The following is a 21,172-nucleotide window of genomic DNA, read 5'->3' as shown; positions in this document are numbered from 1 at the left end:
GCATGACTCATAGGAGGCTGGAACCAGAATTGAGGAATTTGGAATCATGCAAGAACCCTCTCTTTCTTCTGCTTGGCTCCTCTCGCACTGTGCCCATGACCCCTGACCCCAATATGAGCTCCATGGGCAGCTGCTTTTTCAGATGTATGAGGCTCCGATGCAGCATACAGGTGATCCCAGCCAAATGGTTTGAGGATGAGCTATGTACTTTGCACTGTTTCCAACATTCTCCCTGTCTTTTATTATATCTGCTTTTGCATTTGGATTTGGTGGCATTATATGCCTTGTTTACTACAGGCAAATGACCTGCAATAGGTTTCATGCTCACTTTCAGCTCTGCAGTCATTAGGCTCTCCGGATGACTAGTCTTCATTCATTATCACAGAGCCACGATAACTGAGCAAATATAGTACGTCTATTATAACCCCAGATGGGGTCAGACACTGTATCCGGTACTTTGCCACTAGTCACGTTTAATGCTAAAAGTGTGTGGATTAGTCCTTCCACAGATGTCTGTTTAGTATAAAGCTTAAAGCAGTAGTTCACCCATATAAAATCATGCCACATTATTATTATTATTAACTCACACATGTGGTTCCAAACCTTTATGGTTATTTTTCTGTGAAATATAAGGGGCCAAAAAAAAAAAGGACATCATAAAAGAAGTCCACATCACCATATTCCATGCTTTCTGAAGTATTAAGAATAGAAAACGTTCCACGGCAGCTCTCAGATGTCTATTTTGCATGTTTGAACTGGCATGTCACTTATGGTTACAGCACATGCAAGAACCAACTTACATTTATGCATTTGGCAGACAGTTTTATCCAAAGTGACTTACATTTCTTTCAAAGTAAAAGGGTTTGGTGACGTGGGTAAGCAGATAATAACAGGTTTTTCATTTTTGCATGAACTATTCCTTTAAGCTACATAGTGCTCATAGAATATAAATTGTGAAGTGGCGGCTGAGGATTGTTTTCTGATTAGGCTGGTGATTTCCTTTAATGGTTGTTCAGGGTGGCAGTCTTCCATCAGCTCTTTTTACATTCAGAGAGCGTTTGCTGTCTCTATAGTAAGAGGCAATTATGATTGTTTGTGCTTCACATCTCTATTTGTGCTGTGTTGGACAGAGACTGGAAATCTAATGCTGCCACTGGCAAAGCTTTGTTTGAGCTAAATGACAAGACATGTATTTTTACTTTCTCTCCCTGTTATTTTGGTTTCTCTCTCTCTCTACAGCTATGATGGGGAGAATGGGCCCTCTCCTGGCCGCAGCCCTATGGATTCGCAGGCGAGTCCTGGGCTGGTGCTCCATCCCTCCTTCCCTCAGAGTCAGAGAAGGGAATCTTTCCTCTACCGCTCCGACTCTGACTACGACATGTCCCCCAAGACCATGTCACGAAACAGCAAATGTGTGTGTGTGTGTTTATGCATATTTCCATATTTAGACCTTATATATTTATTTATTTATTTATTTATTTTGTCTATATATATATATATATATGTATGTGTGTGTAATTTTTATACTGTAATAGTTATATAATATTTTTTAAATAAATAATATTTTTAGTAATATTTTTATATTCACATTGCTCAGTTCATAACAAGTGCAGCCCTCCTCCCAGTAGGCAATGCTAATTATATTTATGCCAGTAGAGGGCAATCTTCACCACTATCACTGCTCCATCCCTCCTTCCCTCAGAGTCAGAGAAGGGAATCTTTCCTCTACCGCTCCGACTCTGACTACGACATGTCCCCCAAGACCATGTCACGAAACTCCTCCATCAACAGCGAGGGGTAAGCCGTCTCCCTCAACACACAGCACAGTCTCACTGTTTACTGTCTCCACTTTTCATTTCTAAAAGGCCTCATAGGAAGTTATTTTATCCCAGAATCACCATGCAGCATTAAGCACATCAACTAAATCCCTCTTTACCCGTCTCACTATAATACTGTTACACCCTTAGAAATGCTCATGCTCGCAGCATGCAGGCAGTGACCACTGAGACTGCTGCTTGGATTATGGCCATAAAAAAATGGCATGTTTTGATGTTGGGTTGAGTCTATTTCTTTACACCTGGGGATGATTCTGGCTTCATCTGAATATTGTAAAAGACCATTTGTAAACATTTATCAAAATGTATAGTATTTTTTTCTCTTTCATTTTACTGGAACTGCTCTTTCCTCTTTCTGCAGTCATACTGAAGATCTCATAGTCACCCCTTTTGCTCAGGTAAGACTCACTGTTGTGTCTGGCAAACAGTATATAATGAGTGCTAATTGCTTGTCATGACTTGCTGAGGTGGAGTTGAGTGATATCTTGCTGTTCAACTGCTCTCTCTCTCTTTTCCTCCTCCTCTTCGACACAGGTGTTGGCTAGTCTACGAACTGTCAGAAGCAACTTCACAATTCTCGCCAATGTCACGACTCCCACCAACAAGTCAGTTTAGTTCTTCCAGCTTTGATGCAACAGTTTCTTTATTTCTGCTCTGCCCCCTTATGGCCACAAGTGTATTTTCTAATAAAGCATTTTTGTATTTTATAAATGATGAATAATGAACAAAATAAAGCATATTCACACAACCTAACTAATTTTAACACACACACAAAAAAAATAAGATTTTATGTTAGGGACTTTAATTTTTGTGAAAATATTTTTAACATGAAATTTAATATACAGCCAACCCACGGTTCCCCCAGCAACGCTCTCAGGTATGTTTACTGTACTGTAACTTAGTCACTGGTGAGCTTTCTATCTCCCACACAGTGTCTCTCACATTACGCATACACTTCCTCTTGTAGGCACTGTTGCCAGTAAAATGCATTACAGCATCAGAAATAGTGAAGCCATATGGGAAACAGGTCTGGAACCTAACCAGATGCTTTAACTAGCCAAATAACAGCCCTCAGCCACTAGTTTAGATTAGGAACTCCAAAGCATATCAGCAGTGAAGGTGCACCACATATTGAACTTTTCAAAATAAATTAGTTATGATAAAATAAGTAGTTATACAATTATATATATAAATATCACTTCAATGTGAGCTCTCATCAGATCTTCTTATATACATTACATGACCAAAAGTATGTACTGCGTATTGCAGTAATTTCTGTGAGGACAAGTCATAATGCTATACGCTACAATGACATTCTAAAGAATTGTGTGCTTATGACTTATGTTCTTATATTATAGTGCAACATTAATTATGTGCACAAAGTGAGGTCCATATAGAAATGGTTTAATAAGTCTGGTGTAGAAAGGGACAGCCCATAGCCCAATTATGGGATAGATTGGACCTCGCTGAGTGCATTTACATACATGTCCTTAACTCGATTATGCTTCATAAGCCGTTGAACCATTAAACCCGTTAAACCAATTTTTCTTTGTCGTTAATGGCTTAAGCATGAGCCAATCAAACAGGTACATTTTTGCCCATTACCCCAATTTCAACTTGCATCCAAACACCATAACCTGCGTTCTTTTGGCTTATTGAAATGCGCTTGTCTGACAATGTGACAGGAAAGTGTTCTTACTGTGGATTGAGCACATCCGGCCTGAGCAAACAATTCAGTTTGGGGAGGAGAAAACATATTGTGCACCCCAAATCTTTTTTTTTACCCAAGTAATTATCAAATGTGGTCTCATCTCATGCAGCCTAAGTAGAAGCGGCACAGTCAAAATGCTGCATCTGTAGAAACTGCACGAAAGGAGAATATGAGTCCAAGTTTCCTGCTTACATTTTGCAATATTCAGTATTCAATTTTGCATTATGCAATAACTCACATAATAAATGGAATACTTAGTCAGAGACAAGCTTGATTAGGTTTTGATGTCAATAACAGGGAATAACCTGATTTTTTTTTTTTAAATGTCTTGTAAACATGGTTTTCTTTTGCTGCCAGGTTATTGGTTTGCATGTAAACCAAGATCAGAAGTTAGACACTGATGAACCTGGCTTGTTGTTCTAATTCATCCTAAATGTTCACTGAGGTTCTTTGATATTTTTATAAGTTTATAAATCAGTTTATATCACATGATTTTGGCAAGTTAACAGCCATAGACTTCTTCCTATAATTCTCTTTTTCCTCTGGTTTGAAAAAATATGATTATTCATTCTTACGAGGGAAAGGCTCTATTATTTATGAGGCATTTGATCTCTCCATATGAAGTTCTTGAAATATTCATGCTTGGAATTTTTTTCTATGAAGGAATCACTCAGACAATTCTTTACTTCCTCCTGTCAGGAAACAACTTCCCCACTGTTCACAAATGGGGTTCTCGCTGTGTCCCACAGTCAGTGTTAAATGCATATGACAGTAATGTCGTGATGTGGAGCTGATTGCTGTGTCTTATGTCCTGTGCAGATGAGACATACCAGCAGCTGGCTCGGGAGACTCTGGAGGAACTTGACTGGTGTTTGGACCAGCTGGAGACCATTCAGACCCACCGCTCTGTTAGCGAAATGGCCTCCAACAAGGTGTTTCTTCAATCACTTGCTGTTGCATTTGTGCTGCCTAGTTTTGTTTCTGTAGAACAGGGGTGTCCAAACCTGTTCCTGAGGGCCACTGTCCTGCGGAGTTTAGCTTCAACCCTAATTAAACACACCTGAACCAACTAATCAAGGTCTTCAGATGCACTAGAATCTTTCAGGCAAGTGAGTTGGAGCTGGTTGGAACTTAAACTTGCAGGATGTAGAACTTTCTTCCTCTCTCTGTCTCACCTTCTCAAAGGCACTTTTGTGTACACAGCCTATTACACTATGATACCCATTACACTATGATAAGTCTCCCATTCATTGTTTATAATTTCCTTTACATTTTACAAAATACTTAACATGACAAATTAGATTTCAACAAGAAGCGGTTTCAAGATCTCCCATTCTGTGGATTATCACGCATGAAGGACAATATGTGTATGCGGAGAAAGATTCTTGAGCAGGTTGTGTGCCGGTTTGTCTGATATGGTCCCGCCTGAGTGATGTTCTTCAATGTATTTTTAATTATCATCCGTAAACACTGATGCAAAAAGCTTTTGCATGCAACTCTGCCAGCCTTGTCCTACACAATGCTCTGGTTTGAGAAGTGTAGGAGAGATGGAGAGAGAGGGAGAAAATAGGGGGTTTGTGGATAAGGAGGACATGAGGGAGGGAGGAGGGGGCTGCAGTTTGGTCCTGATGCCAGTGTTTCTGCTGTAACCTTCGTTGCTATGAACTGCAGCAAGGTCTACCCTGCCAGTTTAACCATTGGCTCTTCACTGTGGCCATGAGGCATGTGATTTAGCTGCTGGCCAATGAAAAATCGGTTGCTCTCTTCCATAGCTTGCCTGCTTAAAGAGACAGTACCATGAAGACTTTGGATGTGCCGTTTTTGTATGGTTGTGTCCATGCACCATAATACGGGCGTTTTGTGTTTTGCTATATACCTGATAAGACAGATGTCAGTATGAGAAGTAAGCAGCATTTGTGTGTGAATGGAAGATCTCTTGGATGATTGAGGCAGAGCTTGTATGCTGAAGTAGATAACACACATAAACACACATATTCACACCCATATGCACCAAAGCAGAATCGTTCATGCAGAGATTAGTGTAAATACTAAAGCCTAGATTCCCTCCCCTCCTTTTTGTCAGACTATTCAATACATCTCTCTCTCACACACGCACACACACACGTACAGACGTTTCTTCATTTTTCCACACTCTAACATGCCGTCTGCCGCACATGCGCTCTCAGGGTGCGTGCACACGTACACACGCCACTAGCACACACACCCAAGCACGCGCCTCCTGCCTCAGCGGCTGATTAGCTTGCGAGATCTGTCTACAGCATCCAGGGAAACAGAGCGAGAGGCAGAGCATCAGCTGAGCTGCATCGGCGAGTCTGATGCCGCATGTGGATTAAACAGCGGGGCTGCTGAAGAGAGCTGCATTGTGCTGAGGGGACTGTTATTGTGCTCCATGGACTGTGCGCTCTGAACACAACTCGCTGGGAACACTGGGCCCGGGTCCTGGAGCTCTGCGGTGGGGGAGGGGAGTCGACGCAGGGACAGAGAGAAAGGATGTTTTTCCAGACCACCGCTCTTTTGTAGTTTGACTTTTGACTAAAGGCCCCATCTCTTTTGGTGTTTCTGTGTCTCCTTGTTTCTGTCGTCCTTTCTGTCTCCTTTCATCCGTTTCCTTCTGTTACCTGTGTTGTTGTTTCCCTTCCTCCTCCTGTCATCCCTCAGTCAGTCACCGTTAGCTATTTGCTCATCTTCATCTTTCTCCCTATCTCCCGTAATTCCTCTGTCCCCTTTCCGTCCGCATCCTCTCTGTGTCCTTCAGACGGTCCCGTCTCTTTGACTCTCCATCTTTGTCCATTCCACTCTTTGCTGCTCTCTCCCCCCTTCTGTTGGATCGGGGTCAGCTCTACTCAGCTGCTGGGATAAGATGTAGTCCCTTTGGCCTGTGGATCTGGACGGCTCCTAGCGGGCCGTTCACAGGGGACACTCGCCTGCAAATCGCCGTGGAGCCTGCTTGGTGGTTTTCAGGAGGGCCTGGTTCTCGTACTGCTTACTGCATGTAGAGAGACAGTGTTAGCGAGCGCTCGTCGCTGGATTTTCACCACCGCTTGCTCCCCGCCTCTTGGGGGCAGCCGTCACTCTGGAGCATCCCGGCCTGTTAGGCTGTGGCCTCTCTGCCCACACCCTGACCACGCCCACATGTCGCTGGGGCACCCGCCGTGCTTCGGCCCCTGTGCACTTCCGCGCCTCTTGCCTTTGTCAGCGGTCCATGCCATCTGTCACCCTCAGCATGGGTGTAGTGGAGGCCATTGACCCGTCACCCTCTTCATGCCCCTCACCTGTACCTGGAGGCTACCGGCTGGCCCACTCCTCCAGCTACAGCCCCCTGCAGGGGAGAGGAGGGTCAGAGCTGGAGCTCGGGGCAGCTGCTGATGGGGTGCTGGATGGGGGTGGTGAAGACACCGAGCGTAGAACCCCCTTCATGGATCTATTCTGTGACACCTGCTCCAAACCCTGGCTGATTGGCTGGTGGGACCAGGTAGGGCCAGCATGAACAGAAAAATGTCACTAAATATCTGTTAGCAAACAGTTGGTCAGATCCCAGGGGTAAGGCTGTTTGTTCAGCAGAGTGATAAATAGAAATGTGGAGATGTAACTAGGACAGGGTAAAAAGAAAATTTGCTTAGGTGATGGAGCTCTAATGCTTCTGGAACAGACTACATGTGATAAGACTGATGTTTGTTGCATGTTGGGTGCATCCAAATTTGTACCTGTCTCCATACCTCAAGTGTGATTTTAAACCCGAGCTCTGAACTTATGCACTTATTCAGTGTCACTTTGAGAGGCAGGGAGAAAATGATTGCCGCTGTAGCTCTTGGCTTATGTTATTTCCGTGCCTAGAGATGGACAGAACCTGTACAGTGGGCTTGTGTCTGAGGATGCCTCAACCCCATTCTTACCACTTCCTCCCTCCTTCCCTTAAGCCTTCTCTCCATTGCTCTGTCTCAGGCTGGCCTGGGAACTGGCTTCATCTGGTTAATATTTGGTAGTGTAGGACTAGCTTTTTTCTGCATAGTCCCTTCATCCAAGATTTGTGTACTGTTGGAAGGTTTGATATGGATATTGATGATATTGAAATGTGGCTGTTTGTGTCCCAATGTTTTTAATTCTATCTGGCAACAACAAACCTTAAATTGATCATGGGCTAAACTAAAGGTTTGTTGTTGCCAGATACAATTTAAAACATTGGGACACAATTAGTGACTCTCCCACATTTCCACATCTTGGGCTAGGACACTTTCTCTGGTTAACTGTTGAATGTCAAATATGTTTCATCTATGTTGCTTATTGGACCTGTTAACATTAGCCCATTAAAATGCAGAAGCACAGCATTTAAAAAAAATAATTTTATTATTACTATTTAAAGTGGTTTATTAATTAATTCAGTGTCTTCAAAAAAATTGGTACAACCACAATACATTTACCTTCGAAGATTTAAATGTAAATAAATATGCTGTTGCCATTTTTTGTCCGCACCTTATCAAACTCAACCATCAATCTCAGTCTTAGTAAATAAAGGCAACAGATACTATCAGACTCCCCTAGTAACATCTATTTGTATTCATTTTGTCTGATTTGGTATCATCTTGGTCCTCCAGAGGATGCATGCTAAAAACAGTTGGCACTCTGTGAATGTTTTAATAATGACTCAGCAAAGTACAAACAGAGCCTTGGTACAGTATGTAATATGCACTTGCACAGGAAAGTTTATTTTGTAAAAGAATCTTTATGTAAACTCACAGCTTGACTGTATGAGATAGATATACATTGTGTATTGATCCCTGAGGGAAAATTCAGGAAGATTCAGGTTTACAGTGAGTGGGTTGATAGCTGTGACAGAAAATTGGCTTGGACTTACTTAAAAATTACACTTAACATTGATTTTTATTTCTCTTATTGTGTTGTTGATTAGAAATTGTGCATTATGTGTGTCTTTAAACTCATTATATTTTGCTTGCTATAGATGTTTTAACAACAATGATGATGCATGTAATAGAAATGCATTTGCATATGTCTGATACACGCACATCCAGAGGGTGATTATATAGCATTAGAAAAATGGAGAGAATGTGGAGTACAGAAATAAAGACAGACAGGAAACGAAAATGTGGGCTTAGAGAGAGATAAAGACAGAATGGAGGAGAGCGGGAGATGGAGAGTGATACAGAGAGTGTTGACCTTGGAGGAGGTCAGAGACAGACACCTGCCTACTCTCTCAGATTGTCACCCAACCCATCGCCTCGCTCCCATCATGCTGCAGGAGGGACTGTGAGGAGGCAGTTGCTAAGGAAACCTGCTGGTTTCCATGGAGATTGTAATGTGTGAAAGACCAGTCAGTGGGACAGACCAGGGGTCTTATCGGAGTCTTGCTGTGTGACTGTGTACTTGTGTTGTGTTATCTGTTGAACTTGCACAATTTCAGTCATTTAAAGCACATATCTGGTTCTTATACAAAGACGTTACAAAGACGTTTCTCCTCCTATTTGATAGAGCAATGGTTTGCAGAGATTTAAGAAAACCACTCCTCAATGCTCTCCCCCGATGGCCATCACTTAATTAGATTTTAATTAAAAACAAGCCCTTCCTCTAACCATACAATGTTAAAGCTATAACATTAGAAATGCCTTAGGTTTATTTGCATTTAAATATCTGCACACTGTATAAGTACAAACTGCATATGACCTTGCAGTACCAAAACCATGTGATTTTTAGGTGACATTCAGACATTTTCAATATACGTCTTATGTCTATCTGCAAAAAGCAAGAGTAAACATCTGAATAATACAGAAAAAAGTAAGTTTTAAAGTCACCCAAAAATGAAAATTTTGTCATCATTTACTCACCATCATTTTGAAAAATGTTTCTGTCTGCACAATGAAAGTCAATGGGGTCCAGTGTTGTTTGGAACCCAATTTTCTTCTTATTTAATTTTTTATTTATTTATTTTTGGGTGAACTATCCATTTAATACAATGTATTTGACATGTTATCATGTAATAACATATAGTGTCTGTTTATCATACTAGTTTCTTCTCAGACAGACTGACATTTTTATTTTTCTGCATTGTTACCATCTGCTGTGTACTTATCACTCTCTCCTTTTCCCTGTTTATCTATCCCCATCTTTCCCTTTTCTGATCTCTAGTTCAAGAGGATGTTAAATAGGGAACTGTCTCATCTGTCTGAGATGAGCCGCTCGGGGAATCAGGTGTCTGAATACATCTCCACTACCTTCCTAGGTGAGTGCGCACGCTCTGCTCTGTACTTCTATTTTCAGAAGCGCAAAACCTTAGTTTCAACATTGCAGTATGTTTTACTGGAGTACATTTTACTGCTCTGAAACACTCTACTGATTTGAAATTAGCTGTCATCTGTTAAACGTTCATGCATTGGTTGTGTCTCAGACAAACAGAATGAGGTAGAGATTCCCTCTCCTACACTCCGGGAGCAAGAAAAACCAATGTCTCACATCAGTGGTGTCAAGAAGCTTACACATAGCTCGAGCCTCACTAGCGCAGCCCTGCCCCGCTTCGGGGTCAAAACCGAGCAGGAGGATGCACTGGCCAGGGTACAGGCACAATGCATACATACTCTATCTCAGAACTTTTCCAACACCCAATCCTCCAACATTACTACTAGTTATTGGTATAAAAAAGTCAGTTTGCCAAATGGATTTGATGATTTAATTTACTCTATCTTTACAGGAGCTGAATGACTTAAACAAGTGGGGCCTTAATATCTTCCATGTGGCTGAGTACTCCAATAACAGACCTCTAAGTTGCATGATGTTTGCTATCTTCCAGGTGTGTGGTCCCTGGTTTTTGCTATAAATTTTCCTGTTGTTCTGTACTTTTGAAATATGTCAGATGCAAAATGTCTATGTGGTTTTTGTATGCTCGTTACTAGGGGTGGGTAAAAATATAGATTTTCCGATTATCTCAGTTTGAACATTCACAATATCGATTCTTAAAATCCCCAAATCAATCTTTTACTCATTGCCTATTTTCAGTGGCTGTGTGGAAATGTGCTTGCACATCCTGTCCTGCACACACCACTGTGCTCTGCTGAATTAACTCCCTCAACTACATAGTTCTTAATTTTTAAAACGTATATTTTCGTAATGTTTGAGTATCAGTGTTCCTGCTGAGTTCATGCAGTCTGTTTTGAATGTGATGCAATCAAAAAACAAAACAAAACAAAAACGTAATAAGCATTAGCAGAGAAATAATTTCCTTAATACTGTATGTAAGCATAACTGATATTACAACTGAAATGTATCCAGCTGAATTGAATAAAATCAAACTGATACTAGAATCAAAATAAGAACTTATGAATCTGAATCTAACCGAATCAGGAAATCTGTATTGATACCCAGCAATACTAGTTACAACAGCAAACCTTATATTGATTCATGATAGTTTGTTTTACTTCCACTATTTATGTTCTGTCTACGAACTGCAATGCGTTACAGGAAAGGGATCTATTAAAGACATTTCGGATCCCAGTGGACACATTTATCACCTATGTGATGACACTGGAAGACCACTATCATGCCAACGTGGCCTATCATAACAGCCTGCATGCCGCTGATGTCACACAGTCAACACATGTGCTGCTCTCCACACCGGCACTGGACGTGAGTATATGAGCCAGTGCCCATTCAAAAGCAAAAAGCTTCATAATCTGAAATCAGATTTGAAAGTCAGCACTGACACTTCACATAATGACCATCATACTACGGCGTCTTCCCACCAGGCCGTTTTCACTGATCTTGAAATCCTGGCTGCATTGTTCGCTGCTGCCATTCATGATGTAGACCACCCTGGAGTTTCCAACCAGTTCCTCATCAACACCAGTAAGTACATTGTAAAAATAATGATGATGGCATCTGAGAACTGGTTAACAGCAGTACAAAATCATAGGCCTCAACAATAAGAATGTATTCTGCTTTTTTCAACATATTTTTATATATTCTAGAAATAATATTAAGTAATATGATGATAATAATACTAAACACATTTGCATTACAAATACATTTTAATGCAAAAATTACTGATGATTTGTTTACTGATGCTTCCAAGACTCACAAATTTCATCAGAAATGTGTTAGTCTGTTAGTCAGCTAGATAACTATAGGGGTGGGGGGAAAATCAATTCACATACGAATCGTGATTCTATCTTCCGGCGATTCACATCGATTCAAAAATGTCAAAAATCGATTTTCTAAAGTGTTACATTTCTTTAACTTTGCTGTACTGTCAAAAGTTATTGACACGCTAGTGTTATTAATCACAGTAAGCTGCAAAAGGACTCAATGCAGCACTCGCACTGACAGACACAGCTGAAGTGCGAGCACAAATGCTGCCTCTCAGAGGCATGCAATCCTGAATTCGGTTCTCTTTCACAGCTTATTGCGCTTAAATGGTCAAATACACACATAATTATGTCAAATTGCAAATTGTATGAAGTATTCACATAAACACAGTCTATTATGTCATATGTGAATGTGAACAGTTTGGAGAAAATCAGATGTAACACTATATTAGATCTGTGCATTTATTCTTAAAGTGTAAGCAGCCTAATAAACTGTTGCCATCTGTTACATTAATGTTAATTTAAAATAAATAAATAAAAACAAAAAATCATTCACTGCTTTTGACTAAATCACTTTTGTATCTTTATTATGAATCAATTTATATGTAATTCATACAGGGACGACTATACAGTGTTTTATTTTTACATTTGATTATTACATTTTCGTAGTATTTCTGTAGTATTTATGTTAAATAAACCTAGGTTACTGTACCTGAAAAACTTAAAGTTTAATTTGTATATTTTTTTCTATTATATTTGTACTATTGTTTATTTATTTTTTATTTCATTTAACAGATTTATATATGCAAAAGTTTTTATTTTCGTATTAAGGAATTTTATTTGTGTACTAAATACTTACAGATCTGTAATCAATTACAGATGACTTCTAGTTATGTGTGTTATGATTGCAGTCAGCTTAAATTGCGTTTGTTTTAAAATACTGGGTTGACTAAAATAGGAAGAAAAAAACAATACATTTCAAGGTTTACATTTAATTCAGTGAGATTTTTTCTTCAAGACCTATTAAACTCTGTACTGCAGTCAAATAGGAAAAGTGACACAAAACAGTCAACTAAAATCAAATCTATGCATAAATCAAATCAAAATTTGATTCAAAATCGGAATTGATTTTTAATCAAATAATGACTTCACGAATCAATTTGAATTGAGGTAAGATTCCCACCCCTAGATAATTATATTGGCAATTAGGTTTGCCATGGTATGCAATAAAATGGGTTATGAGGGAAGATACCGGTATTAAAATGTATATTGTTTAAAGGTGAAAATATTAGTTTTACTTGACAAAAAAAGTTCCTATATCAATATCCTAATTAATAAAATAGCCTTAAACAATGTGTAGTTGCCAGTACGTCAAGCTTTCAGTCTTGCCGCCTCTCAAGTGTATAGGTACTTTTTACACACGAGAAGCGCGTTCAACGTGTTTGCCATGCAGTTGGCTATGGTAACAAACCGTAAACATGCTTGTTATTGTGAATGAAAATATACTGCATCTGAGGCTATCTTTAAATATTAGGAATAAAATGGGCAAAATCAGCAACAGCGTCCTCACTTGTTTCTGTAAAGGCCCCAAGAAGACCCTGAAATCTACTAATAGCCTGGCCTGCTCTTTTTCACAGACTCAGAACTGGCATTAATGTACAACGATGAATCTGTACTGGAGAACCACCACCTGGCTGTAGGTTTCAAGCTTCTGCATGAGGAGAACTGTGACATCTTTCAGAACCTCACCAAACGGCAACGGCAGAGTCTGCGCAAGCTGGTCATTGACATGGTTAGACCCTGACTGCACTGCACTGAACCTCAGTGCCTTTTTTTGTATTCCTGAGGGTCTACATTTTTATTTCCTGTGTAAATGGAAATAAACACACTTTTATTTCCTTGTCTTCTCAGGTTCTGGCAACAGACATGTCAAAGCATATGAGCTTGCTGGCAGATTTAAAGACAATGGTCGAGACCAAGAAAGTGACAAGTTCAGGTGTGCTGATGCTGGACCATTATAATGACCGAATACAGGTGTGTGTCTTTATTGAGCGACAAACCAGTTTAAAACTATGATGAGAGTCTGTAAGAGCAGACTAGAAAAAAAGACAGACAACATTTTTCACAAGTGTGTATTTGTGTGTGCAGGTCCTGAGGAACATGGTGCACTGTGCTGACCTTAGTAACCCAACCAAGCCCCTGGCAGTGTACAGGCAGTGGACTGAGCGTATTATGGAGGAGTTCTTCCGGCAGGGCGATAAAGAGCGAGAGCGTGGGATGGAAATCAGCCCCATGTGTGACAAACACACTGCGTCCGTGGAAAAGAGTCAGGTACACATATAAACACCCACGCAAACACATTCTCAACCTTCTCTGACATGAGCTGCTCCTAAATGCTCTCTCTATATGTCGGGTTTCCTTATTCAGGTGGGATTTATTGATTATATTGTGCATCCCCTGTGGGAGACCTGGGGGGACTTGGTCCACCCTGATGCTCAGGAAATTTTGGACACCCTTGAGGACAACCGGGACTGGTACCAAAGCACTATTCCCCAGAGCCCATCGCCACCGCCTGACGGCCCAGATAATGAGCTTGAATCCTGCACGAACAAATTCCAGTTTGAGCTCACCCTGGAGGGAGAAACAGGACAGGACGGTGCTCCCAGTCATAACCACATAGACAGCCATGGTCAAGAGGCAAAGAAAGAAGATGAGGCGGCGGATGAAGCTGAGGAGGACGAGATAGAAGAAAAAATGGAGGACGGGGAGGAGGTGACAGAGGTAGTGGTTGAGAGGTCGGGACGGAGGCGACTGCAGGTTCAGTCAGTAGTCGAGGAGGAAGATGAGAGACAGTCTGATGAGAGCCCCGTGGAGGAGACGGAGGAGGAGGAGAAGTCATCCTCTCCCACCGATGACACATAATACTCGAGATTCAAGGAACAGCTGTCTGGCCCAGGGGGCTAAGTAGGGTCTATCCCTCAAAAACTGTCCCTATTCCGTTCACATAGGACTTTTCTGTTTCTGATAGCTAGACCATGAACAGAATAAGTCTTGTGTACCAATCCAATAAGACATTTTATTTTATTTTTCAAAAAGAGAACAAAATAATATTGATTTCAGAGAAGTATTTAACACAGCAACTGTAGATTTCGAGTGCAAGCTGGAGTCCATCCAGCAGCAGTGAGGGTGAGGTTTGATGGAGAAACAGAATCACGGTGGGGTTTGTAAAAGGCCATTACGTCAGTGTAGCACTCTGGAATTTCTACACATACGCATACATTCACAGACGTACATGAATTTTAACCTAAAATAACGATACCACACAGTACATGCAAACACACGGCTGTGTGTCTGTGTATGTGTTCAGGGGGCTTGGATCTGAAAGGAATCTCTTTGGGAAAAAGCCATCATAAAAAGGAGCATCAGTGTCAATAATCAGTATTTAAAGCATTCGAACAGGGACTTAAATCCTCAGAATTCACATGCTGAGTGAAATCTGAGAGACTTTTTCCAATTTCTGTCATAGAGAGAACACAGTTGCATCTGCCAGGAGAAAATAAGATAACACGTGTTGCCCAGAAGACTGGAGGGATGAGTATGTTGGAAATGATTTGTTAGTGGGTCCCACCCCCTCTTACCCTTTACCCAGGAGTGCTACCAGTGCAAGATGGCCATGTGCCTTTCTGAACCACCAGCTTCAACTCTGGAGCTGTTGTGAAGCAATGCATCGTGGGACAGGAGTGTCTGCTTTTGTCTTCATTTTTGATTGTCTCTTTCTATTTTTAAGCAATCTATCTCCATCGAATATGGTTCGTGCCGGCATGGAGCATTCACATTGTCTTTGTGATAATTCCTGCTCTCATCTGTCAGTCTTCCTCGGTCGCTTTCAAGCCAACCGAGCATTTAGGGCCTAGATTAGATTTATCACCGTCACTGCTCACGGACTGCCCTCACTTTCCATGTGAATAATTAATGATAGTCACTTTCTGAGGATAAGCCATGTGACATATGTTTTGCCTTCTTTTTGTTTTGTTTTGTTTTGTTATATCCATTCCTGCCAAATTTGTAAAAGCAACAGTCTCCTCAATTGCAGCACACATTCACACACTCTCTCACCTTCACCCACTCATGCTGGTAATACATTCTCTACACCACAACACGCTGCATTATGTTTTGCCAAAGGAATGATAAGTTGGAAAAGCCTTGATCGGTGGCTAGAAGAGAGGATGGTGAGAGAAGATGAGGCATATCTCAAAGAGAAAGACATTGATGGTTAGATAGTTGGAAAGACAGATAAAACAAGTCACATGCAGCCATATTGAGTTTGATGCTTTTTTGCCTTAATGTCAACTGCAGGGTAGTCATATTGTGGAATAATAAGATGTTGGCATTACATCCCAGATTATTTGTTTCATGTCTATATGCCTTGCTAAATGTCTGTGAATACACAATAGCTCCATCTGGAGGTGTAGGGTATTTTTTCTGCATGGCAAAGTGACTATAATGGCGTACAGACAGAGAAAGCAGGTCATACCATTAAACTAAACTGTTCCTCTAACGTATTTCATGTCCAGCATCTTTTAGTGGTGTCTATTTGACTCTTCACCAACGTTTAAAGGGAGAACGAGAGAGATAGAAAGTAAGAATGAGAGTGAGTTCTCAGGTTGATGTTAGATTTGCAATATTGCCTCTCTCAGATTGATTGATTGATTGATTGATTGATTTTTAGTTCAGTTGAATGAACCAATTGTTGCTATATTTTGGGACAGTGTTTGTGAGCATCCCTCTTGAAATACGATGGCAAGCTAGTTTCTGCTGGTCAGTAGCTTAGCTTTACACAAGCCCGTGCCTGTCGGAGCAGTAACTTGAGGTCATTCCAGTACATATGTGATAACTGTATTTGTCTGTGACAGGATTAGAGGATGTCATGGTATAAGTTTTCATTTGGAGGACCACCGGATGAAAGCCTGAGGTTACACAATCGGTTTGTGCGAACTGATGACATTCCCATATACATTTGCCTGTCTTACCTTAAAATTGCTTTGTTGTGTGGCTTTTTGTTAATGTTGTGAGCACTACGCTAACAAATAATATTTGCCATTTTAACACGACACTGTAGCAATTGTTTCTTATTAAGAAATTATTCAAATTAATTCCTTGCTGCCATTCTTTTTGGATATCAAAAGGAAAAACAAGTGTTTTCTTTGAACAGTTTGTGTACAGTTTTTATTTTTGTATCATTCTGGTTTGATGGTTTGAAAATAATAATAAAAAACTACTATCTAATATAAATAGTAGACAAATCACTGCTTGTTTTGTATATACTGTAATGTTGAATTGTAAATTTGAGATCTCTCAGAATCAGTCACTGTCACAATGAATCACTTTTAGTTGTAATGAACTGTAGTTGAATTGTGGAATTTCATAAGCGCCCTCCACCTTCCCCTTTCTTTCTCCTGTCATCTCCCTGCCATTCATTTGAGGGATTTTAGTCAACCTCTCACCACCTTTAAATGTGAATATTTGAATTGTATTGGAAAACAGACTAATCATCCGTTATTTCTAAAACTTGTCTTTACCAGCACTTTATTTTTTCTGTAGGAAGTTGTTGTGAGATGGCTGATATCAGGGGGAATGGTATAGAGTGTTGTATAGCATGGCACAGGGTAAGCACTTTAAATGGCTCGGTCCAAATGTCGTCTCTTTGGTCCTCAATGCCATTTTCTGCTAAAGCACTGAACAACATCAGCTACTCTGTGTCAATAATCTGGACTGTAATGGCTTTAATAGGGTTTTAAATACTTCTGTGAGGTTAATGACCAAGAAACAGTCAGAAAGATGACGTGGCTTCATCAGAGAACAGTTTTTCTTTGTACTTTGAAGTACAATGTACTTTTACATGCCTCATGAGACTCTCCAGTGAAATTTTTCTCTGGGCTTTAAATAATATGTTACTTGTTCACACGTTATGGTAATAATATAAATGAAAAAGAAAACACAGGAAAATGATTGTAATATTTGTACATTATATTGCTGTAATGTGTATAATGTGTCCAAGTTATTTTATATTATATTATTTTTATGAAAGGTTTTCCTCCGAGAGAACTAAGTTGTCATTTTGTGAATAAAATGCATTTAATAAGCAAACAGCTATATATATATATATATATATATATATATAAAACAAATATATAAATATATACCAGTATATTTTTTTCTTTCACTGTTCAGTACTGTAAAGTGTGTTGAAAATACAAATAAAGGATGATTTTTCTAATAATTGCAATATCTGTATTTTCCTTTTTTCCTCCATGTGCCGTCTCAACTGCTACATGTAATCAGGCTGATTTCTGTGTATGATCATTACTCGCCTCATGACAGCAAACACTGAACATATTCATCATCTGCTTAGAGAATGAAGTGGTATTTAGCAAAATGGTAGAGTTGAGGCTATTTTGCTCAACGGTGACACTTTACTGACCCCTACAGACTGACTTTATTTAGACACAAACGGCTCTGTAAAACACAATTGTTGAATTTAACATTTTTAGTAGCTTAATCATTTATACACTCTGAACCTGTCCTGTATAGGACCTGTGATATTTTTAAATTTTAAATAAAAAAAATCTATATATTTAAGAATAGAATATTCTCACTGTCATCTCACTATTTGAGAAGATTAGAGAGAATATAAAAATGTCTTTAAATTAGAGAAAGGGGGCAGAGTTGGGCACCTTCACTAGAACTTGCATTTCCCTATATGTTTAGCATTGTAAGGTGCTCTTTACAAGAATAAGATGAACATATTGTTTAAATGTTTTGGTAATGCTTTGTTTTAATATGTGCTTATTACATTTGTTACATATGTTAGTAATAAAAGCAAATTATGCATAATTGCAAGCAAGTAAGCAACCAAACCCTAACCCTTGTATAAGGGACTGATCATGTATAGAATAACATCCAGTATTTTCTCTCTCTCACCTGCATGTAACTTCCTGTTCCATCCCCATGACCTCCTCTTTTCTTCTTTTGACCTGGCTGCATTAAAGCAAAAATTCAGTAGTCAATTATTCACAGTGTTGTGGAGTAACTAGTTACATAAGTTACGGAATTATGCCATTTAATTACAAAATAAATGTAACTATAATATGTTAAAGTTACTGAGAAAAAATGTGTAATTAAATTACAATTACTTATGAAAATGTTAAGGGTTACATCTGAATATTTTCACTCATACAGATTTGATTGATTTCTTTCCCAAATTACATCGACTGCTCTGAAATATGAGACACCAATGTTTCAGGAGTTTAGGACACAGAATAGGACACATGCTTATTTGATAACTGTTTTATTTCCTATTTGGGTTTATGCATAGCCTACTTTATTTTTTTTAGATTAACTGTTTTTTTTTTCATTGTTAGATGCCAGTGTTTCCTGTCATAGCTATGCAAAGATTTTATTATCATAGCTATTAAACTATATCTTGTTATGATTTTAAATCAGCATTTAACCGCAGAATGATCTCAAAGTAAAAAGTCTGGTGCTAAAGTCTGATTTTGAGGTGGCTGTGCTTTAAAATTAAATGATTATAATCTTAATTCAAGTGATGAAGGATTTTGAAAGTCTGACAGTTATCAGTACTACTATAAGGTTAACCCTACCTGCTTTAAATGTTTCACAATGATTAACAGTTGAAAACATTCATTAAAAATGTGGAAAAGTCATCAAAAAGCAATCAATTACATTACTTACCCAACACTGATTATTCATCATACAGTGCTGCTTAAACCATTCATAATGCTGTTTGTTTACAAAGCTTCTTTTTGATAGCTATCATTTGTATCAAATTTCAAACCATGCAAAGCTGTTCACGGCACTTTAGACAAAGATACAGTGAAGCTTTGTTTAAAGGTATTGTAATAGCTGGAGTTTGTTATACTCATTTGGAAACCCAGTGAATAGTGTGATAATCATACGGCCACAGCCAATTTGTCAAAGTTTACTGGCTACTTACCTGAAGTCCTGAAACTTCAGGTAAAAAAAAGTCGTCAGATGTAAATGACCAAAAACATTATACATTTAAATCCTTACAAACATTTTTGAACAACTTTTTGTGCAGTTTATAACAAGTTTAGCAGAGCCCGAATAAGTTACAACAAACTTCTCTTGCAGAAAAACCGCGCGCCCGCCTTTCACGCGTCACTTGAACACAAATTGTTTTAATCACAGACTTTTTAATGAATTGTAACTGTTTACTTGTAATAGTATAATATGTTTACAATTATATATGCGTAATATGATATAATCCTGTCACAATGTTTGAATTATGGAGGAGCTGAGTCAGTATTTAAATGCTGGTGGGACGCTTTTGCTTAAATATATGGTAACTGGTTTATAATTAATCATATTATTGATTTTGTGCAAGAGGTAAAAAAAAATCACATCCGTTTTTTAATGACTGCATTACCCACAATGCCGCATTCCTTCACTTGAATCCACCAATCATATGAAAACACCGCTCATCTTGGTGACGTAACACACGGTGCAAGAACGCTCTACGGACGTAAGTAATGAGTTTCTGTTTTACAAAGGTTTTTTTTTTAGATTTCTTTGACTAATTATACAATCGCACATTTAATTTACGCGATGTTTATTGAAACATAATACTTGCTATCGTGATACTGTATTGTTTATCATTTCAGATCGGTAAGTATTTCAGTATGTTCGGTTGGCCGTGTGTGCGGAAGCCATTTCAGATTGAATTAACTAGGATACGAATACATTTTATAGACGGATTTACCTGCGACCATCATTTGGGTGAAGAAAAATATTAATCAGTTTAGCCTTTTGTAAACCTTTGGTATGAGATGTATATTTATGAATGGATTGGATATACTGTGATGTTCAGTTGAACAATGTATTGTGCGTTTATTTTGCTCCAAGGTCACGCGCCTCTAGTGGGAGCTTGCATTTTGTCCCTACATTTCCTGAGGCATCATGACCTGCGTGCACCTGCTGTTGACTTTGGTCTTTGCTGTCAGCTTGGGGACACCTGTAGAAATTCAACGGCCCCGTGGAGTGCCACTGACAAGTATACAAGTCATATAATTTATTGTATTTTCTGTATACTCTTATACTGGTTTAACTCTTTATTTTGTCTAAATAAATAAAGAGAAACAGTTTTATGTGGAGAACAAGCCTTTCACCTGTCTCGATGGATCCCGGGCTATTCCTTTTGACCGAGTGAATGATGACTACTGTGACTGCAAAGATGGTTCAGATGAGCCAGGTACTTACAGCACTCATTTTTTAAAATTTAGTTCTGTCAGGACCATTATCGTCAAATATTTACTTAAAAATTAATGTCAATATGTTTTGTACATTCCATTTGCGCCTGTGTCTTTTGCAGCTTCTTGTAGGCATGAGGTGCTAGTTCACATTTCAAAAATGCTTCTACAAAAAAAGTTTCATCTGCAGATATGGCCTTGTTTAGGGATCTGTGCCTTTGTGCATACGGA

General features: G+C 39.2%; 2 protein-coding genes across 2 annotated transcripts in view; both read left to right on the top strand.

Annotated features, from left to right (window-relative positions):
* Positions 1-17,647, top strand: part of LOC107674699 (cAMP-specific 3',5'-cyclic phosphodiesterase 4C-like) — a 43,917-nt gene extending 26,270 nt beyond the window's left edge. The window contains exons 2-16 of the mRNA XM_016468776.1: positions 1,240-1,378; positions 1,751-1,797; positions 2,197-2,233; positions 2,370-2,440; positions 2,681-2,712; positions 4,366-4,478; positions 9,706-9,799; positions 9,965-10,128; positions 10,265-10,363; positions 11,032-11,196; positions 11,316-11,415; positions 13,292-13,446; positions 13,566-13,688; positions 13,803-13,985; positions 14,082-17,647. Of these exons, the coding sequence (XP_016324262.1) occupies positions 1,240-1,378; positions 1,751-1,797; positions 2,197-2,233; positions 2,370-2,440; positions 2,681-2,712; positions 4,366-4,478; positions 9,706-9,799; positions 9,965-10,128; positions 10,265-10,363; positions 11,032-11,196; positions 11,316-11,415; positions 13,292-13,446; positions 13,566-13,688; positions 13,803-13,985; positions 14,082-14,576 (2,017 nt within the window). The 3' untranslated portion in view covers positions 14,577-17,647. The remainder of the gene's footprint in view (positions 1-1,239; positions 1,379-1,750; positions 1,798-2,196; positions 2,234-2,369; positions 2,441-2,680; positions 2,713-4,365; positions 4,479-9,705; positions 9,800-9,964; positions 10,129-10,264; positions 10,364-11,031; positions 11,197-11,315; positions 11,416-13,291; positions 13,447-13,565; positions 13,689-13,802; positions 13,986-14,081) is intronic.
* A 2,978-nt stretch (positions 17,648-20,625) lies between these two features.
* Positions 20,626-21,172, top strand: part of LOC107674703 (PRKCSH beta subunit of glucosidase II) — a 10,580-nt gene continuing 10,033 nt past the window's right edge. The window contains exons 1-2 of the mRNA XM_016468782.1: positions 20,626-20,745; positions 20,827-20,943. Of these exons, the coding sequence (XP_016324268.1) occupies positions 20,652-20,745; positions 20,827-20,943 (211 nt within the window). The 5' untranslated portion in view covers positions 20,626-20,651. The remainder of the gene's footprint in view (positions 20,746-20,826; positions 20,944-21,172) is intronic.

The sequence above is a fragment of the Sinocyclocheilus anshuiensis genome, unplaced genomic scaffold (assembly GCF_001515605.1).
Source record: "Sinocyclocheilus anshuiensis isolate Anshui unplaced genomic scaffold, SAMN03320099.WGS_v1.1 scaffold152, whole genome shotgun sequence".
NCBI lineage: Eukaryota > Metazoa > Chordata > Actinopteri > Cypriniformes > Cyprinidae > Sinocyclocheilus > Sinocyclocheilus anshuiensis.
This window is presented reverse-complemented; position numbering and strand designations above follow the sequence as displayed.